This window comes from Balaenoptera physalus (genome assembly GCF_965194825.1).
Source record: "Balaenoptera physalus genome assembly, chromosome: 13".
NCBI lineage: Eukaryota > Metazoa > Chordata > Mammalia > Artiodactyla > Balaenopteridae > Balaenoptera > Balaenoptera physalus.
Genome location: NC_138892.1, coordinates 48435123 through 48456318, shown reverse-complemented (window position 1 = coordinate 48456318; position 21196 = coordinate 48435123). Strand labels below are relative to the sequence as shown.

Sequence of the window (21196 nt, the reverse complement as noted above, 5' to 3'; positions counted from 1 at the left end):
GAAGAATCAGGTACATTTGCTTTCTGTCTCAGGAGAATTATTTTGTTAATTAGCCCACAGAGACTTTCCTACCCCTTTCACAATGAGTTATGTACATTTTTTAGGACTCCAAATCAAATGATGGTTTCAAGTTGTTATTCTATAAGCATTGGAATGAATAGAGGTCAAAGAGCAAATTGCCTAAATTGATGGGTAATTTTTCCACCCATCCCATGCCCTGACTTTGAGAAGTGATACCCCCTTACTGATTCCTTCATCATATCCTTTTGCTCCTGTCTCCAGACCCTTGCTTAAGCTGTAGCATACAGCTTCAAGGCCCCTGACTTCCAAGGACCCCTCTCAGAGCAGAGCACCAGCATTTTGTATTTATAATTTCTCCTGTTGGATAGCTTTGGAGTGGAGCAGGCATTTTTTACTTACAGTTTTGAATTCTTCTTCATAAAACTTGTATCCACTTCTGCATATAGAATACCCTTTCTTTCCACAGGCCATCAGGTGGTTAGCATGTAGGCAGTATTTAAATCCTTGAGACTGGATAAGATCATTAAGGGAAGAAATGTAAATGGAGAGAAAAGGACTGAGTTCTGGAGCACTCCAAGTTTAAGAAACTGGGAGAAGAGAAAATATATCTGGGAGATCACACTGAAATAATATACAGGGAGCAGCATCATTCTTTGAAATAATTGTTACGTTGTAATATAATAGTTATAAACTATTCTAGTTTGTGAATATGCCTAATTTGTATAAGCAGTCCTCTACCAAAAGCTTCTTTTTTAAAAATTATTTATTTATTTATTTATGGCTGTGTTGGGTCTTCGTTTCTGTGCGAGGGCTTTCTCCAGTTGCGGCAAGTGGGGGCCACTCTCCATCGCCGGGCGCGGGCCTCTCACTATCGCGGCCTGTTTTGTTGCGGAGCACAGGCTCCAGACGCGCAGGCTCAGTAATTGTGGCTCACGGGCCCAGTTGCTCTGCGGCATGTGGGATCTTCCCAGACCAGGACTCGAACCCGTGTCCCCTGCATTGGCAGGCAGATTCTCAACCACCGCGCCACCGGGGAAGCCCCACCAAAAGCTTCTTAACGGTTAGTCCTGCTCTCAGTTTATCCTTACTCCAATCCATTCAACATACTGCTTAGGTTAATTTTGGATTAATTTTAGTTATTTGTGCCTGGATGAAACATAAAAAATTGGGTAAGTACCACATATTACATTTACATGATGAAATACAGTGCAGTTACAATTTTAATAAGAAAATACTTGCAAAATAATGTTGCGTGAATTAAGCATAATCTCAACTTATACACACACACACATACACACACACATACACACACACAGATATATAACCAGAAAAAATGCTATAAGTTTATCCATCAAAAGCATAGCATATTTCTGAATGGTGGGTTTCCAGGTGACTTTTATTTTATTTTTATGCTTTTCTGTGTTTTGCAAATTTCCTTCATGAAAAAAAATTAATCGTGTACTTTAATTTTGTGGCTTCACAGTCAGGAAAACAGCTTTGATTTTTTTTTAATTGAATAAATTTGATGTGTAAGTTTAAGGTGTACAGCATGTTACTTTGATACATTTATATATTATAATATGATTGCCAATGTAGTGATATTTATCACATTACTTAATTACAGTGCAATAGCATTGTCTATATTCATTATACTGTGTGTTAGATCTCTATGGCTCAATTACTACTTGTTGCAAATTTGTACCCTAAAACATCATCACTCTTATCCTACCCCCAGCCCCTGGTACACAGTTTTTTACTCTGTTTTTTACAGGTTTAACTTTTTTTTTTGGCTGTGCTGTGCAGCTTGCGGGATTTTAGTTCCCTGACGAGGGATTGAACCCTGGGCCCACAGCAATGAAAATGCTGAGTCCTAACCACTGGACCACCAGGGAATTCCGAGGTTGAACAGATTTAGATTCCATTTATAAGTGATATCGTCTAGTACTTGTCTTTCTCTGACTTATCTTGCTTAGCATAAAGTGTGCAAGGTTTGTACATGGTGTTGCCAATGGGAAGATATCTTCCTTTCTCATGGCTGAATAATATTCCATTGTGTATCTATACCACCTCTTTTTTTCATCCATTCATTCATTAATGGACATTTGGGTTGTTTTCATGTCTTGGCTATTGTGAATAATGCTGTGATAAACATGGAAGTGCATACCTTGTTGAAATCCTGTTTTCATTTCCTTTGGGTATATACCCAGAAATGGAATTACAGCTTTGATTCTTTATTGCCTAAAAAGATAATATTCAAGTATCTTAATTTAGTAGTCAGACCCTTCAGACGAGAGGCCCAACCTACTTACCCAAACTCTTTTTTTCGGTTAAAAGGTCAAGGTCTTCCGGATGTGCTCTTTACTTTCCTACCTCTATACTTTTTTGAGAGCTGAGATCCTTTCTATTTCCCTCCTTTTCCTATAATTTCTACAAGTCCTTTAAGATACTATTTAAGTTCTGCCTCTTACTTGGTCCCAAGACCATTAATGATGGAAGAGGTTTCAAAGATTAGTGGCTCTGTTATTTAGCATTTCCCACAGGATGCTTGGCATTATTATGGTTCTATGAGTCCATAACTTATCTCCCCAACTGGCATTTTGATTCTTAGAGGACAGGTTCTGTGACTTAGAGTTCTTGGTATCCCCTGACACCCCTGTGTCTTGTTCACAGTAAATGTGTAATAAGCATTTGCAATAGTTTAGATCCAAGGTTATTTCAAATATATACATATGTATATATACACATATATTAATATGTATACAAATACATACATATACATTTTAAAATTTGAAATAACTGGATATCTCTCTTTGCATATATGTTTGTATCCTCAGAATGCATTGAGCCTATTCAACAGTTAATTTACTATAAGGGAGACATTTTAAATACTTGTAGTTTTAAACTATTGCTTAAGCATTCTTTCTTCCCTCACAGAAGGTCACTGGTCTTCTCTTCAGGGAATGTTTCCTTCTTACTGTCTACTGAAATACAGTGTAGCTTTACTTTTCTTCTTTATTCCCTGGTCCCAAATATAATCTCCACATGTGCTCTATCTTTGTAGGTGAAATACGTCCTGCCTCAGTGAAATCCAGCCCCGAATGAATTTCCGTTGGTTTAGAGAGAAACTTGAGGATTCTACATTTTGGCACCATTCAATTTCCTTGGCATCTCTCCATAGTCACCATTTAGAAAACTCCTGGTCGGCAGGATTTCAATCCATCATACGCTCTGTGGAGATTAAAAAAGGATTGAATTACATTGGCTTGAAAATGTGATGGAAGATGAAATTTGCTTTACAAAAAAAGGAAGATTTTGAAACTCAAATTGTTCTAATAGGACCCTTATACAGAGATCGTTCTTGAAGTAAAATGGCATATATGTTGAAAGTTCCTTTTTACTTAGGTTGCCACTATGTAAATATCACAATTTTTAAAATCACTCACACAAATAGAGAAAGTTGCAAAACAATATGATTATATTTATGGTCTTAAAAATATGGGAGTATAGGGCTTCCCTGGTGGCGCAGTGGTTGGGAGTCTGCCTGTCAGTGCAGGGGACGCGGGTTCGAGCCCTGGTCTGGGAGGATCCCACATGCCGCGGAGCGGCTGGGCCCGTGAGCCACAACTACTGAGCCTGCGCATCTGGAGCTGGTGCTCCGCAAGAAGAGAGGCCGCGATAGTGAGAGGCCCGCGCACCGCGATGAGGAGTGGCCCCCGCTTGCCGCAGCTAGAGAAGGCCCTTGCACGGAAACGAAGACCCAGCACAGCCAAAAATAAATAAATAAATAATAAAAATAAAGGAATTCCTTTAAAAAAAAATATGGGAGTATATATAATTATAAAGCAAGCTTGGATTAAGATATTAAGAAAAGTCCTAAGCGCTGAAGAGCTTATGATGCATATGAAATAATATCCTATTATTTACTTTAAGATTAAAACCATCTTAAAATTAAATAAATGTAAAGGAAGTCCCGACAAGTTCTGATTTTTTGTATCTATGCATTTGTAAAGACATCAAATTCTTTACAAAAATTTTTTTTGCGGTTCTGGTTTGCTGGTGCCTTAAGTACATACTTCATCTGCCTCTTGGGTAATTCTGTTTATATAAATGTAAATGCACAAAAATAGGTCTGGAAAGGAGCATGCCAAATCATTAACAGTGGTTACACCTGAGGAGAGGAGTGGGCTGGGGAATGGGGAGCATTGTATTTTTTCATTTTACTCTGTTTTTTCCCCCTAATCATCTATAGTCATTTACTTCATGCACAGTCATTAAAAACAAACAAATGAACACACTAGGAGAGTAAAACGCCTCACCTTTTTTGTTCTATCAAAATTTCATATTAAGATGCTTATATTTGATAAATGTGAATGTAATCTAGAGGGCAGATGAAATCATCCTCCAAGTTGAGTGTATTGATTTTTCTTTCTCTTTCATCCAATAACATGGTTAGACAGCTGCTCACTATTAGTTGTTTGTTTTTTGGGTTTTTTTCCAGATATTGGTGCTAGTCATCATCACCACTGACATCCATTGAGCTCTTCCAGTCTGCCAAGCACTTGTACAGAGCGCTCCCTGTATTAATTTGTTGAACTCCCACAATAATCCTGTGAGGTAGGTATTATTACTACTGTCATTTTACCGTTGAAGAAATAGAGGCTGGTGAGGTTTAACTATCTTGTACAAGCTGGGTCACACAGCTGGCAAGTGATGGAACTGAGCTATGTCTCTGGCCATCTGACTTCAGATTCTGCATAGGAAAGAGGAAGGGAGTGGAACTAGTTCGTGGTTTAAGGTTTTTACTTTATTTCATAGTTGGCATATACACTTTTGTCTAATTGGGAGGTGACTAAAGACATCTGGGTCTGGTTGATGTGTTGGTTGAAAATTACTATTATTATGAGGATGATTATTATAGTATTTAGTAATTATGCAGTGCTTTATCCTTCAAAGAGCTGTGCTTTATAATCATTTATTAGCTATGTCTCACAACGTCTCTACAATGTAAAGATGCACTTATCATGCATTTTTGCAGATGGAGAAACTGAGGCAGAGTAAGATAGGCTATATCTTCATAAGGAAGTGTGAAGGTAGTATGCAACTCAAATTCCTGAGACTCCATTCATGGTTCTTTCTCAACTGACTCAAGGATAATCGTGGAATCTTAGCTTAGGTTCTCTAGGAATCAGACCCTGAAACAAGGATGTGAATGAAAATGGTTTGTTTGGGAATTGCAGCTAACATCCTTAAGGAAATGGGATAGTTGTAAAGGAAGTAAAGGCAGTCAATAAAGAGTATGCTGTTGATTTACAATGTTGTGTTAGTTTCAGGTGTACAGCAAAGTGAATCAGTTACACATATACATATATCCATTCTTTTTCAGATTCTTTTCCCATATAGGTTATTACAGAATATTGTAAATCAACCTTATTTCAATGAAAATTAAAAAAAAAAAATTCCTGAGACTTGCTAAACAGCTCATTTTGGACAACAACAGAAGTTTAATTCTTTAAAACTCCTAAAGGAAAATGTAAGTTCCAAAATTTTTTCCCATTTTTAATTAAAAATTAAATGTAAAATATGCTGATGACATATTTGAATGTTGATGGAATGTTGATCGCCATTCCTCTATTTTTGAGCTTTTACTGCATTTGTGTCAATGTGACATTTTTGCTCAAATTCAACCTTGCTATCTCCCATTTCTCCACACAAGCATAATTTGACTACAGATATTGGTTTCCACTGTCAATATTATATTGCTTCAAAGTGCTTCCATTGTCTTTAAAAGATACCTTTTGTTCACCAAATGCATAAGACTCTTCATGATAATTTGCAATAAAAACAAACTCTGTGAAAGAATTATATTGGAATTAAAGGAAGTCTTAGACGTCTGGCAGTTTGTACACTTCAAAACTGAAGATTATAAACATGTCAGTATGACTTGGGTTGGGAGGGGGAGAGAGATGAGAAGGATCTGTGTGGGTTTAATATAGCAGCCTATAAAAGGCTTGGAAGAGATACATGCACTCTTCTATAAATCTGGTAGTCTCTTTGAATTGGGAGGCATTCATGGCCATAGCACATGGGAAAGGCTCAATAAATATTAATTTAGTGGTTAAGACCATGTCTCTGGAGACAGACTGCCTGGGTTCTAATCCTGGCTCCATTACTTGCTTGCTACCTGAACTAGCTGTGCTTGTGTTTCTCCATCCAGGAAAAAAAAAAATCACACTCCATAAAGTTAGTTTATCATGAAGCTTATTCAACTATTTGTTATTATTTGTCGTTTCTGTTTCCAAGGCAGTTGACAAATAACATTAGCTACAATGCCTGTAAAATGTTGGTGGTAATCATATTTATAATCTGATGTCTGCACTTGCTTGGCTTGTTTAGAAATGGTACAAGATGGTACCTCACAATTTTCTACCTCAGAAAAACAATTTAAAATTACCTCAGAATACACTGAAATAAATCATTAAGAACACATGTAAAATCTACAAGGCAAAATTCTATGCTTGTTTCTCTAAAACATCCATATGATCCCACACACCAGTGGCTCCAAACTCAGCGCTTGACATGAAGATTTCACACATGAGTGGAGCCAACTCATTGTACTACTTGAATGGAGAGCTGCACCTGAGCTAAAGACGCCAACACCTTGTGGGATGCACGCCCAGTTTGCCAGTGTCTAAATTGCCAGAAATTGGGATTTTTATTTTATGTGACATTTCTCATTTAAAAATGTTTGGCTCAGTTTATTTCTTGGTACAGAACTCTGTGGGTCAAACAGCACATTTGAGGCCATTTGTCAAATCTCTGCCAACTATACTAGTACATATCTACAAGTACACCGTGCTGTTATTCAAATTAGCAAGTGTTTTTTAAGCACTTGTGCCAAGACATGAATAAAAGGTAAGGAAGACAAAATATGACAAAGCCTTCATGAAACTCACAAGTCTAGTGGGGAGATAGGCAATAATGTCACAGAAGAGAGTGAAAAATGCCATAGTAGAGTGTGGAACCCAGGACTTAAGCCTGGTGATTTAAGTATTTGATCAGTCCTACATTAAAACAAACAAAAAACACAAAGAACCCCATTATTTGAAAGGTTGGCAAACTAGTGGACACCCAAGTAGATGGTTCTTTTGTTTAACAAAACACCTTAATGGATTTTTGGGGCGGGAGCTATGCATAGACAGGGCTATAGCCTTGCACAGTTCCAGGGGGACCATTCCTATTGTCGCCTGTGCAATTGGCACCCCCTCGAGCACCATTCAGGTTGTATTCTTTGTGAATGGTACCCCCTGGAATTGTGCAACTTGGCGACTCTGTCAACAAAGATAGGCCTGGAGTCTGGTCTGAGAGGAGGATTGAGAGCTAAATCCTTCTACATAATAAAGTGGGAGGAATTTTAAGTCTTCGCCTAGTGGGTGGAGGCAGGAGGGTGGAGGGGTGCTTGTTATGGGGAGAAGAAAGGGTTTGGAGAAAAGATCTCTAGGATGTGGATGGGCCAGCAATTTGGCAACCACCTGGAGCCTATGAACCTGTTGAGAGATTTCTTGTAATTTTTAAGAGAAACACATATAATCCTCTGTCATCCTCTTTAACCTCCAGTAGATACTGACAAATTAAGTCAAAAGGCTTTTTCTTTGGCATCAGCTATAGTTTTTGAACCTCTTATGTATGAATCAGGAGATAACCAGGAAAGATTCAATGCTCAGGCTCACATAGTAACACTTGGCTAAACATATTAATATTATAATAACTTGTCTTTTTACTGTTTTTCTTCAAAAACTCAGAGCAGTTACACTTTTATTTGTTCTAACATTCCAGTGTGGGAGGGGCAGATTTATGATAACATTATTTATAGATGGAGAAATTGACATAGAGATTAAATTGCTTACCGAATGTTGCATAGTTGGGGTGGTGAAGCCCACAGTGGAATTTGGTTCTCCAAGCTCCTGCTATGAGGTGGAGCGATCATGAGTTTTGGAATTAGAGGGATCCTTGTTTGAACAACCCTGATTTCTGCCCCTTAATAAGAATGTGGCCTTAAGTCAATTACTTCACCTAAGCCTCAGTTTTTCTCTTCTGTACAATTAAGGCCATGAAACCTCATGGTAGTGCAGTGAAGATCAATTTAGAAAATGCATGTTAAGCCCTGGCACAGAGAAGTTCCCAAGTGAGATTAGTTCCACCCCCAAGCCAGTATTATCTGGTTAAATTTCAGTACAAATTGAAAGTAATCAAAACAGAATTCTCCATTAATTTTTCTTCTAGCCTCCTCTCCCACTGAGAGCAAAACATGAATAAAAATGCTTCAATACATCATTTAATTCATTGGGAAGAACTTTTGCTTCAGTAGAGTTATTCTGTTGGGGATAATTAGAAAAAAAAAAAGAGGGTTATGTGGAAGACAAGATAGTAGAGTGCAGAGGTTCTAAAACTGGAGAATGTTTTAGAATCACTAGGAAGGCCTGTCTGAACACAGATGGCAGGACCCCACGCCAGACTTTCCGATTCACAAGTTCTGGAGTGAGGCCTAATAATTCGCATTTGTAACAAGTTCAAAGATGATGTTGATGATACTAGCCCAGGGACTACACCTCGGGGAAGCACCAGTATGGTCAAGTGAAATTCTGGGGGTGAGGTCCAGCGCTCTGTGTTTTAACATGACCTTCAGGTGATTCTGATGCACTCTCGAGATTGAGAACCTTTGGCACAGCGGCGAGGAGCAGCTGAGGAGAAAGACTCACATTCAAATCCTGGCGGCACCATTTACTAGTTAGATGACCAGATTCCGTGACCAACCTTTAGCATGCCTGCGTCCAGCAGGGGAGCCTGACAATGTCTGTGATTCAGGATTCCCTCTCACTATCCCTCTAAGCCCTTGGTGGAAAGAGAAGTTAGTGAGTCCTGCCAACCCAGGCTCTGTTATTTTACTTCTTCACACTCCAAGGCACGAAAGGCTGGTAAATTTGGGTATTACAGAAGTATTTACAAACACTTCTGTGATCACACACACAAAAATAACACAGTGCTGTAACAAAAGCCAAAAGCAAAGGCATTGTTTGCATCTTAAATTTGTAATAACGGGTTCTGAACTATTTCTATTTCCCCTGCCTTGCTTAGTAGACAATTTTGAAAAAATCTTCCTCTTCCTCCCCCTCAGTTTTTAGAGATGTTTTGCAGATAGTATGCATGCTAAACACCCCCATACCCCACCCCACCCCAAATCTGGACTCAGATACAGAAACTACCTCAGATGTTCGGTGCCTTCCTGATTTTGTGGCTGAGGAATCCCTTTTTCTTTTTCCCCCTCCTTTCCCTGCCTGGCGTCTGACTCTGGGTCCTCAAACTGTCTCAGCTCACAGCGTCACAAGTATCCAGGCTGGCCCCAGGACATTCTTTGTCTCACCTACCTTCATTTTTCCCATTGCAAAAACCTCTACTCTTTCTTTATTTCCTTAACTAACCTTTTCTATTGCCTATTGCTAACCCATAGTTTTTCAAATTACCCCCTGCTAGAGTGACTCCACTGGAGGAAAAACTGTTCCTGTTAATGATGAGGCATGAGAATTGTTGATTTTTACCCAGTCATACGTTGGTACTAGGTACACCACTGTTTATCAAGCACTTTTATTTTGAATTCCCGTAACAATCGAGAGATGATTATATATGTGCATACACACAAACACACATCAAATATATCAAATATATTACAAATGAGGAAACAGGCTTGGAGAGGTCAAGCAACTTGCCCAGGCTGAAAAAGTAAAAGTATTAAATAACAGGATCCAGGCAGTAAGATTCCAGAGTCTCCCAGCTCTTGGCCTCAAGTGATGATGGAATATAGGAATATAATTTGGTTCCTGCCCTTGAAGAACTTAAAAATCGTGTTAGGGATAAGTGAAATTTATACACACAACATGAGTTAAAATAAAATCAAGAACCGAAGTTTGTGGTGTTGGGTTTGGTTTCCTCCTCTGCAAGACGTAGATAATAGCACCAACCTCAAGGGATTTGAGGACGATTAACTGAGTGAAGCACCGAAGCGCTTAATACAGTGTGTATCACGCAGTTAGCGGTCAATAAATGTTAACTATCATTATTTTTAAAGGAGGTAGATTGGAGTGGTAAGAATACTGGAGAGAGTCGGAGGGCGGGTGTAGGCGCTGGATCCTTGCACCTAAATTTTCTGAGCCCCGGTTTCCTCCTCTGTACAATCAGGTGGCCTGAGTGGCACACGTCGAAGAGCTGTAAAGGATACAGCCGAAGTTTGGGGAAACGAGGGGCCAAGGGGCAGAAAGGGTTAGCGACCAGCCCGGGGGCGGACTTGCGGGAGCCCTCGGAGAGGCCCCGCCCCACTCCGCCCCGCCCCGCCCCGCCCCGCCTCGCCTCGCCCCGCCTCGCCCCGCCTCGGAGGCCCTGGCAGCTCCAGCCCGGGAGCAGTTCCGGTGCCAAAACCCTTCCCTCCCCCGCTCCCCCGGAAGTGCTTTTCCAGGCTTCGGGCCGGAGAGAGGCCTTGTAGGTACAGACGCTGAGGCTCGGTCGGCTCCGAGGAGGGGCTCCTGCCCGGGTGGGAGTCCGGGGTTCCGCGCCCGCCAACCCGCGCCTTGCCCCCTCCCAGCTCCCGGGCCGACGGTGAGTGGCCGGCGGAGTGAACTGTGACGGCCGCGGGCCGCGTCGGGGCTGGCGCTCTCGGGCCCCCGCTGCCCGCTCCGGGCTGCGGGCTGGGCTGTCGGGGTTCGAGAAAGGGGGTTGTCGACCGCCGCGGTCTTCGCCCAGCCCGCGGGGCGGGAAGGAGCGGGCGGTGGGGCCGTGGGGTGGGCGGGGCGGAGCCGGGGAGGGGGTTCCCGGAGCTGTTGTTGCTGTTGGGACTTGAAAGTAAGAATGGGCTGGGCCTCCGTCCATCCAACCCCCTTATTTCTGCTCCCCCAGATCGTCGCGCTGCCTCTCGGATTTGGTTTTCTCTGTCCGACCCGGGTCTGGGAATCTGGACGTCAGACCCAGTCTTGGGCTCTAGTTCCCGACTTCCGCGACCTCTGGGTCTGTCCTCGGGCTCAGTAATTAGCTGGGGTCCCAGAGGTGGTGTCTCCTTGGTCCCAGGGCGGGGCGAAGCGTGTGTAGATGCCGGAGATCTTTTGCAAGGCTTTCCATCTAGACCCGCTTAGGGGTTGCCTACGGTCGATTTGGACTGCGCTTGGGACGGGTTCTGGATTCGTAGGTCAGTGTGGCACCACCGTGCCTCCGATGATCTTTACTCACTCGAAAGCTTACTCAAGGTGTTGTTGAAGTCACTTCTTAAAAAAACAACTTGCTTGAGGAAAATCGGGAGCTCAGGTAAATTCCCTTATTTTCTTGGCAGACGTAAAAAATGATGCTTTCTCTAATCTACATTCCTAATTCTGTGGCTTTAAGAAGTCGCAGTTGGTTGATGAGTTTAGTCTGCGTTTGTTGCACGAATTTACTGCAAACGGTTGGAGAATTATTACGCCCCCTCTTTCCCGAAGTTTGTATACTTGGAATTGTCATTTTCCTTAACAGTTCATATTTGGAATTGTCATTTTCCTTAACTTTTAAAGAAAAATTGTTCTCGGTAACTCCAAGGAGGTTCTTTAGACTGTTAAGCTGTTCCTGCAATGCAGAGGTTCACACAGGTGGGCAGAAGTGTTTTGGTTTTTGTCTTTTGTTGTTGTTGTTTTTTTTAAATTTATAGTATAAGGTGTTTACTTCGGATAAATTGAGCATTTCCTAGAGGAGAAAGTGATGTAGGTAGTTGTTTTTAGTGAACAGATTTTAGGTAATAAACTACTCCTGAAAGGTTTGTAGGAAATAGGATTTTCCACATTTAATGGTGATTTTAAAATTATGATCATAAGGGAATGCAGTTACTGCAGATTTTGACTACCAGTAGATGACCATTGCAGTGTAAAGTATATGCACACCACCTTTGTGAAACCAGTGATACTTGCCTGCACTTCTCATCTTGTGCTTATATTAGGACTTACGCTGTAGTTTTTTGGGGGTACTTATCTCATTTTCTCACCTCCCACCACTGGAAGGGGAGGTAGTCTCATGAATTAGGGAAAACAGACTGAAGTGACAAGTTCAGGGAGCTCTCTTATGCAAAAGAAGATTTATTTCAGGGTTGTTTATCTTCAACAGGCAAAGGGTGGATGATTTTTAAAGTCCCTGGAAAAAATTGTGGAGTGGAGATTAGTTGCTCAACTTTTAGATTTAGATGAAAACTGTAGATTCTTAGCTATTTGAAATGCTCTAATTGTTTAGAGCCTATGGTTGGAATATTGGAATTGAGAGAATCTGGAAACGGAGTCAAGTTAGATACGGTTGTGGATCTGTACTGAAGGTATGATAGTTAATGTGTTTTGAAGGGAAGGATTTCAAGAACTGTAAGAACAGAAAAAGGTAATTGGGGAAAATCAGATACCCTTAGTAAATTTAGTTATGTTTAGTTCAACAGATACTGAACATTTACATTGGAGATTATATCATTCAAGTCAATTCAACAGATATTGCTATGTTAGGCATCAGGCTATGTTAGGCAACCATGTAGGAGCAAGTAAAGATACAGCCCTTACAGCTAAGCTTCATGTTTTTGGCAATAATTTTTTTAAGGTTTGTCAGAAATCATGAAGAGCGTATTAAATATTTAGGCATATTAAAATATTTTTCTAATTGGAGGTGAGTTCTTTGTGCTTCATGAAAATCACTGCTAGGCATTATAGGGTGCAAAGATTAAATCTTGGGTGTTTAGGAATTTGAAATCTAGAAGGGGATGTCAGATATTTGTATAAAAATTTACAGCATATAGAAATATACGTTAATACTACATGAGTGGTTTGATCTAAAGTTTGGAGTTGTATGAAAGGAAAATGGATTCGTTCTTAGAGTAAAATGGAAAGTGGTGGAGGTATAGGTATATTATAGGTATATTATATATATATATATATATATATAATACTTATAAAGTTAGTTCTGAAGCTCTTATTTATTGAGCATTTAGTGTATACCAGGCTCTATGCTAGTTGCTTTACATACATTTTCTAAGCCTCATAACAACATCTAAGCATATTTCTTAATAATGAGGGCACTGATACTTAAATAAGTTAAGTAACTTACCCGGGCTATGTAGCTAGCAGGTAACTGAGCCCCAATTTGAATCCAGGTCTGCCTGGTGCCAAAGCCGGTGTGTTTTCGCTACAGCATGCTGCCTTGCAATAAACCAGCAGCCTGAGTTCAACACTGCAGAGGGTAAGACTTTTCTAAGACAAAAGTGTAGGGGCTGGGAGTAGGTGGATGAAGAAAGCTTTTTAAATAAAGGGAATGATGTGAGCACAAATGTGGAGGTGGGAAAGTTCATTGTGTCCTCAGAGGAAAGTTAGTGGACCAGATTACTTAGAATATAGGGTTCATTTTTGGGAATAAGAGATGAGGTTTGAAATTTAAATTGGGGCTGGATTGTGGAACATGTTTAAGTGCTGTATTTAGGAGTATTTGGGAAGTAATGAGAAACTACCAAGGTCTAATAGTGTAGTGTGTAGAATGATTTGTTGTAGACAGCCGACTTTCAATAGAGTATAAATAATAGGCAAGGGCAATGGTGTTGGTATGATTTACTAGGTGGGTGGGAGGAGGGATTGTTGGGAAAGGTTTGGAGGAAGTGGAGGTTGAAGATTACACTCATTTTAAGTGTGGGTGATGGCAGTGGTGGTACTATTACTAGAAATATGGACAAGAAGGTGCATAATGAGATCAGTTTTGAATATGGTGAGTTTTTTATATACTTGTCAAACACTGGAAATGCTCAGAGGTTTTTGGAAATATGGGTTTGTAGTTCATGAGAGAGGTCAGTGCTAGGCATATATTAAACATGTGTGTAGAGAATAATGTAAACAGATGTATTAGTTGAATCTGTATATGAAGATGAAAGAGCCAAGGGAAAGTTTAGATGGAAAGAAAAAAAAAAACCCTTTATTTTAGATGGCATCTATTTAAAACAGAAGGAAAAGACACTAAATAGATAATTTTATTCAATGGGTAAAGAACTTGATAGTCTGTATACTGCTCACTCACATTGCAGATTCAGATGGAGTAGAAAAGAATCCGATCATTGAAAATCTAATTGGGAAACAAAACTTTCTTGCCGTTGCTAGTAAGAATACTGTGCTATCATTACTCTATTTCAGAGAGGAAGAACTATTTCAGACTCATTTGGTTCAGGGTGTTAGTCTTTGGTTACTGTAGAGCTGTTTGGTCGTTCCTTTTGGACATTGGCAAGTGATATGGAAGCAATTCTCTGATATAGTATTCTCTTTATTTATATGTATGACTTTCAGTTTTGGTTTCAATATCAAGAACTTCTGATTATTCAAAGATGATTTTTGTGCCTCCTGTTACTACTGGCTGCTAATAGTGCTTTTCATAGAAAATGGTATTTAATTACATATTTTTCTTTCAACTCTCTTTTATAAGTACTTTTGATTAACATGAGTAGTTTTGTCTCTAATATTTGGACTATCCTAGAGAGATAGAATGATAAGACACTCTTTATCCATCATATAATGATACATATATAAAAACTGTATATTTTAATTTGGAAACTATTTAAGAACTATAGATTTACAGAACTTCGTGTGGTTTTCTGTTTAGATATTTAATTTAAGGGAACCTGTGTATCAGTGTATAAAAGATTGTAATTATTTGCAGAATGAGGCTTAGAGTTGTAACTTTTTGAGGGCAAGTTGATTATTTTTAGACTGAGTTACCATGGAAGTGTTTATTTCCTTCTTGATCATTCATACATTCCTTTTGTTTTTAGGAATATGGCTTTCACTCTGTGAAAGCCAGGCACTTGGGAACACGGAGGAGTCCTGTGTCAGTGTTGTCGGGAGGCAGGGGTTTGTGTGTGCTTTGTCTGGGCTGGTTAGCTTAGTTGCCGTGAGCCTGCTATTCATGAGGCAAAGGTCAGGAGTTCCATTTAGCTTCAGTCTGAGTGATGGCCAGGGAGTACACCTCTCACTCCTGCCAGCTGTCTTGGAAATTCCTCGGTTGTCCTTGGTCACAAAGGTGACTGGATTGGGATGGATCTTTTTACCACTGGAAGAATATTAGAGGAAATTTAGCATGATGGTTAGGAACTCTGACTCTGGAATCAGACAGACCCGTGTCAAAATTCTTGGTCTCTGACCTTGGGAGAGTCCCTAAACCCCTCCAAGCCTCGATTACCTCATTATTGAATAGGTTAATATTTGGTTTGGGCATGTGCTACCATTGCTTTCTTTTTCCAAGTGGGAGTTAACTGCTTAGACCCGTGGTTCCCAAATGTTGGACTGTGGAGCGGTGTCAGTCCACGACAAAGTTTTCACTTGTCTGAAGTGAAATGAGAATGAGTGAACTTCTCATAAACCTACACTTACTGAATTTAGAAGATAATATTTTTTTTTCTAAAATTATCTCTTACCATTTTTGGTATAAGCATATTAGATTTTTTTTAATGAAATAATGGTGATAGTAATTGTTAGTTATTTTCTTTTTAAATGTCTTTGGCAGAATAAAAGTTGGCAACTCTGTGTTCGTTCCCCCCCGCCCCCCACCTTTTTTGTCCCCTAAAGATTACGACTTTGTGAAATCTGAAAATCTTGGTTTAAACAGAGCCAGGAGATTGGGGGGGGAGTATTCAGCCAACATATTTATGCATATTCAAGTTAGGTTTGGGGTACATTCTACCCTTCAACTACTCTACGGTGGCTGTATTGTGATTCTCACCTCCATTGCATCTAATTTTGTCAAGTTTTACATTAATACTTACAGCACATTTCAAGGAGCAGTTCAGATTGTTTTCAGTTGAGTTCAAACAAGTTGCTCCAAATTATTTGTTTAAAGCTGTGTTTCTCAACCGGAGTCCCATGAGGAGACCAGCGAACCGTGGGGGCCGCTGCTGTAAGTCATCCTCTGTTGATGAGCCAGGAAGACAAATACCTCGCCTTTGACATAGTGAAGTAGCAGAAAGTGGCTTTCCTTTTCACCTCTCCTGCAGGATCGTTGAAGCTAGAGTGAGAAAATCTTCGTTTAATATAGCAAGTAAACCTTGTACACATATTGGTATTCAGAATGCTTTCTAGAGAAAGAGAATAGTTCAGTACTTTGCATAATGGGTTATGTAAGTGGAGCCCCAAAAGTCCTCCTGAGGACACAAAACAATTATTAGCATAAGTGTTTATTGAAATTGCATTCAGCTGTTTAGATGAGAAGCTTATTGACCCCCTGGTTCACTTAGAGTCGGGGGAAAACTTAAGTTGCAAACCTAGCCTAAGTGACTGTTAAATTAAGGCTTAACATTTGTTTCCTTTGAATGTTTTTGGTTAGGTAATTTTAAAAATTCGAGTGCTATAGAAATACTTAATTTGTGTTAGAATGCCTAAAGCAAAATGTTCAGGTTAAGCTGAAACAGTTTAGGCCCTCTGTCCTTTAATTTTAAAGAAAGTGGAGGTTTGCTGCTTTAGATATTAAGGATGCTATTGTTTTATAGAGTTTTGTTGTACATCATTGTTTCTGTTAAATTAAAAAATCATGTAGACTTCATTTATTTTAAGAATGCTTAAATTTTTCCTCCTAAGTGCTGCCGACAGCAGAAATGAATGGTATGTTCAGAAGTCTGGAGGTGCGGCCCAGAGTGTCCTGCTATAAGTAGAAAATTTCATGATGCCTATAGCGTTTTGTTTTTAAAAATTCATATGAATTTTGCATTTTGCTATTTTATATGTATGTAAACAGTATTTTAAAGTACTGCCAACTAAGTTGGTGCCTATTTTAAAGTTGGTGCCCCCAAGAAGGGTCATGTGTTCATCCTGTGGATTTTTGTATCCTTTTGATGTGGCTTGTATTACAATTTAGTAGCACTGTGCTTAACTATTTAATTTTGGCTCATTAAAAAAAAATCCTGTGTTCTGATGGTTTTGGTGAGACATGGGAGATGGTGAAGAGATCCTCACACTTTCTGCATATTTCTTAACAAACAGCAAACTATTTTAAAATACTACTAAGGAGCTGTAGTTTCACAGAAATAAAATGACTTTGAAAGGAGATTTAATAATTATAAAAGTAAGAACATCTGAAAATGTAAGATTATTCAATTATCAGTATATTTTAATGTTATAAAAATATAGCAGCATTGTCTAATAAACTTACTGCAGTGATGGAAATATTCTGTATCTGCATTATTTAATATAGTGGACCTCAAATGGCTACTGAGCACTTAAATGTGTCTAGTGTTAACAGAGGAACTGAATTTTAAATTTTATTTAATTTTAATTAACTTTAAGTGTGAACAGCCCCTTGTGGCTACTGTATTAGTGCTGCCCTCTAGGGTTAGGAACACAAGAGGGAGAAGAGAGGTTAGGAATCTTCGTGCCACCCCTCAGCTCAGTTATAGGCAACGATTAGGCACTCAATAGGTAGTTGTTAAATAGAATAATGAATCTTTTTAAATTCTTTTCAATTTTAAATACCAAGGTCTGGGACATATTCTAGATTTTTAGGGAATGATGACTAGCCTTTCGGTTTTTTTCTTGTGTTGATTTTTAAGATTTACTTTTATTACAAAAACATATAGGATAATAAATGTACAATTTAAATAATTATAATATGAACTACCATGTACCACTAACTAGCTTAAACAGTAGAACACTGCCTCTTTGAAGCCCCTTTGTACTTCTCACCACTTGTGTTCTCTGACATGCTTCCTAAGTAACCGCCATCTGAATTTTGTGTTAATCATTCCCTTGCTTTTCTTTTTAATTTTGGTGAATGTATTTTTAAAAAATCCATTTTCCTCTCTCTTCACATTTGGAAGTTAAATTCTGTGTAGTTTTCCTTTATCTTAGTTCTCCCTGACTCCCAACAAATTAGATATTATTGTTGTTTTAAACACTGTTGCTTTGATTTGCCTATATATTTACAAGTGTCTTTGCTCATTTCCATTTGCATCTCAGACTTCCTGTCTGGGATCTGGGATCAGATCATTTTCTCTCTGCCTGAATATCCTTTAGAGGGTCTGTTGTTGAAAAACTTTTTATTTGTTTGAAAGTACCTTAGTCTTATTCCTGAAGGTAGCTTTTCTGAGTGTGCATTCAATGCTAGCAATTATTTTTTTCTTTATTATAGATCTTATTCCATTTTCTTCTGGCTTTTATTGCTGTTGAAAAATTGGTAATTCATGTAATTTGTCATTCCTTTAGAGATACAGTTGGCCCTCCATATCTGCAGGTTCTGCATCCTTGGATTCAACCACCTATGGGTTGAACTATTCGGAAAAAAATTCTAGAAAGTTCCAAAAAGCAAAACTTGAATTTGTTGCATGTTGGCAACTATCTATATAGCATTTCCACCGTATTAAGTATTAGAAGAAATCTAGAGTATACAGGAGGACATGCATGGGTTATATGCAAATACTCACAATTTTATATAAGGCACTTGAACATCGGAGGGGTATCCTGTGGCGTCTTGGAACCGTTCCCGTTTGGATAACCGAGAGACGACTGTATCTGTTGTTTCATTATAGCTAGTTTTAGAATCTTTTCTTTGTCCTTGGTGTTCTGCACTTTCATTTTGATATGTCTAGAAGACGGTTTCTTTTATTTATCATGCTTGGTATTCAGTAGGCTTTGGAATCTGAAGATTGGTGTCTTTCAACAATTTTGGAGAACTGTTGGCCATTTTCTCCTCAGATTTTATTTTCTATACTTTCTATCTGAAACTTGTATTTGAAGTATGTTAGATCTTTTTACTCTATCCACCAGGCTTCTTAACCTGTTTTTTATATTTTCCATTTCTGTATTTTTCTGTATTGTGTTCTGGATAATTAGTATCTTTTCTTCCAGTTAGCTAATTCTCACTTCAGCTTTGTTCACCTGTTTTATTGAATTTTTTCACTTTATTTTAACAATTATATCAATTTTTTTTTATTGTGGTAAAATATACATAAATAGAATTTACCATTTTAACCATTTTAAAGCGTACAGGTCAGTGACATTAAGTATATTCACGTTGTTGTGCAATTATCACCACTGTCCATCTCCAGGACTTTTTTCATCATCATAAACCTTCATGAAGTCAGTACCCATTCAATGATAAGTCCCTGTTCCCTCTTCACCCAGCCCCTGGCAACAACTATTTTACTTCTATGAATTTAACTATTCTAGGTACCTCATATACGTGGATCATACAGTATTTGTCCTTTTGTCTGGCTCATTTCACTCAGCATAATGTCTTTAGGGTTCATCTGTGTTGTACCATGTTTACTGAGTTTCTAAAAATTTCCATTTACTATGTTTTTTTTATCTCTAGAAGTTCCATTCAGTTCCTTTTTAAGATTGTTTATCCTTTTTTTGTAGTTATTCCTTTTTTAGTCATGTTCTCAAGATATCTTTTATTTCTTAAAAATCTATTAAATATACTTATTTTATATTTGTCTGATAATTCCAGTATCTGAAGTCTTTTTTTTTTTTTTAATAAACTTATTTATTTATTTTTTATTTTTGGCTGCATTGGGTCTTCGTTGCCATGTGCGGGCTTTTTCTAGTTGCGGTGAGCGGGGGCTGTTCTTTGTTGCGGTGCGCAGGCTTCTCATTGCGGTGGCTTCTCTTGTTGCGGAACACGGGCTCTAGGCATGTGGGCTTCGGTAGTTGTGGCACGTGGACTCAGTAGTTGTGGCTTGCGGGCTCTAGAGTGCAGGCTCGGTAGTTGTGGTGCATGGGCTTAGTTGCTCCACGGCATATGGGATCCTCCCGGCCCAGGGCTCAAACCCTTGTCCCCTGCATTGGCAGGCGGACTCTTAACCACTGTGCCACCAGGGAATACAGTATCTGAAGTCTTTGCAGATTTGATTCTGCTGTTTGTTTTGCTGGCTCTTGCTCATGGTGCTGTGTTTTCTTAATTTGTTTTGTAATTGGACTGTGAAGTTCCTTAGAACTTTCTCTCTATTAATTTTGCAGAGTGATTTTTAAAAAATAGTATATAGCTTAGAGCTTATAAGTAACCCCCTGGAGATTAGTATCCTGTGTTCTTAAACTTTTTATTTTGAAATAATTTCTAACTTATAGTAAAGTTGCAAGAGTGATATAGTAGACTCTTACACCCTTTACCTGTATTAACCAATTTTTAACATTTTGCCATATTTGTCTTACGGCACACACACACATTATTATTTATTTTTGTGAACCATTGAAGAGTATGTTGCATGCCTTTTTTACTTCTTAATACCCCAGGGTGTATTTTCTAAGGATAAGGTATTCTTTTATGTAATCACAGTACCGTTATCAAATTCCAAAATTTAACATTGATACATACTTTAGTCTGCGTATACTTTATATTCCAATTCTGTAAATTTGATCATATCTTGTATTTGGTTGTCCTTTCTTTTTAGTCTCCTTTAAAGTGGAAGAGTTCCTTAGCTTCTCTTTGTCTTTTATGCAGTTAAAGAATATAGGTAAGTTATTTTATAGAAAGTTTTTCAATTTGGATTTGCATCATGATTTCAGGTTATTTATTTTCAGCCAGACTACTACAAAAGGTATGTGTCCCTCTCAGGATGCCCGTGGGGATATACATATGTCCGTTTGCCCCTCATTAGCGATTTTAATTTTGGTCAGGGTGTTGACTGGTTTATTCACTGTATAGTTACTGTTTTTCCCCTTACAATTAATAAGCAACCTGCAGGGAGATCCTAGCGTCGTGTTTTGCTTTTTCTTAATGAAAAGCTAAGTACAGTAATAATATATCTTTTCATTTGTATAGTGCTTTCTAGCTTGCCAAGCTTTTTTTTTTTTTTTTGGCTGCATTGGGTCTTTGTTGCCACGTGGGCTTTCTCTGGTTGCAGCGAGTGGGGGTTACTCTTCGTTGTGGTGCGCGGGCTTGTCATTGCGGTGGCTTCTCTTGTTGTGGAGCACGGGCTCTAGGCGCGCAGGCTTCCGTAGTTGTGGCATGAGGGCTCAGTAGTTGTGGCGCACAGGCTTAGTTGCTCTGCAGCATGTGGGATCTTCCTGGACCAGGGCTCGAACCTGTGTCCCTTGCCTTGGCAGGCAGTTTCTTAACCACTGTGCCACCAAGGAAGCCCCTGCCAAGCATTTTTATACACACCTTGTTTATTGCTTTT

General features: G+C 39.0%; 2 protein-coding genes across 13 annotated transcripts in view; both read left to right on the top strand.

The window, feature by feature from the left end:
- Window positions 1-3839, top strand: part of YEATS4 (YEATS domain containing 4) — a 79518-nt gene extending 75679 nt beyond the window's left edge. The window contains exon 7 of the mRNA XM_082422915.1: window positions 3083-3839. Within this exon, the coding sequence (XP_082279041.1) occupies window positions 3083-3123 (41 nt within the window). The 3' untranslated portion in view covers window positions 3124-3839. The remainder of the gene's footprint in view (window positions 1-3082) is intronic.
- Window positions 3840-10494: 6655 nt separating this feature from the next.
- FRS2 (fibroblast growth factor receptor substrate 2) overlaps window positions 10495-21196 on the top strand; it is a 117408-nt gene continuing 106706 nt past the window's right edge. For 9 of the 12 annotated variants that reach the window (XM_082422806.1, XM_082422805.1, XM_082422800.1 and 6 more), the window contains exon 1: window positions 10496-10665. The gene's annotated coding sequence lies outside the window, so the exon portion shown is untranslated. Of the gene's footprint in view, window positions 10666-10718; window positions 11365-21196 lie in introns of those variants that run through there. The other 3 variants (XM_082422795.1, XM_082422802.1, XM_082422803.1) reach the window with 2 other exon arrangements.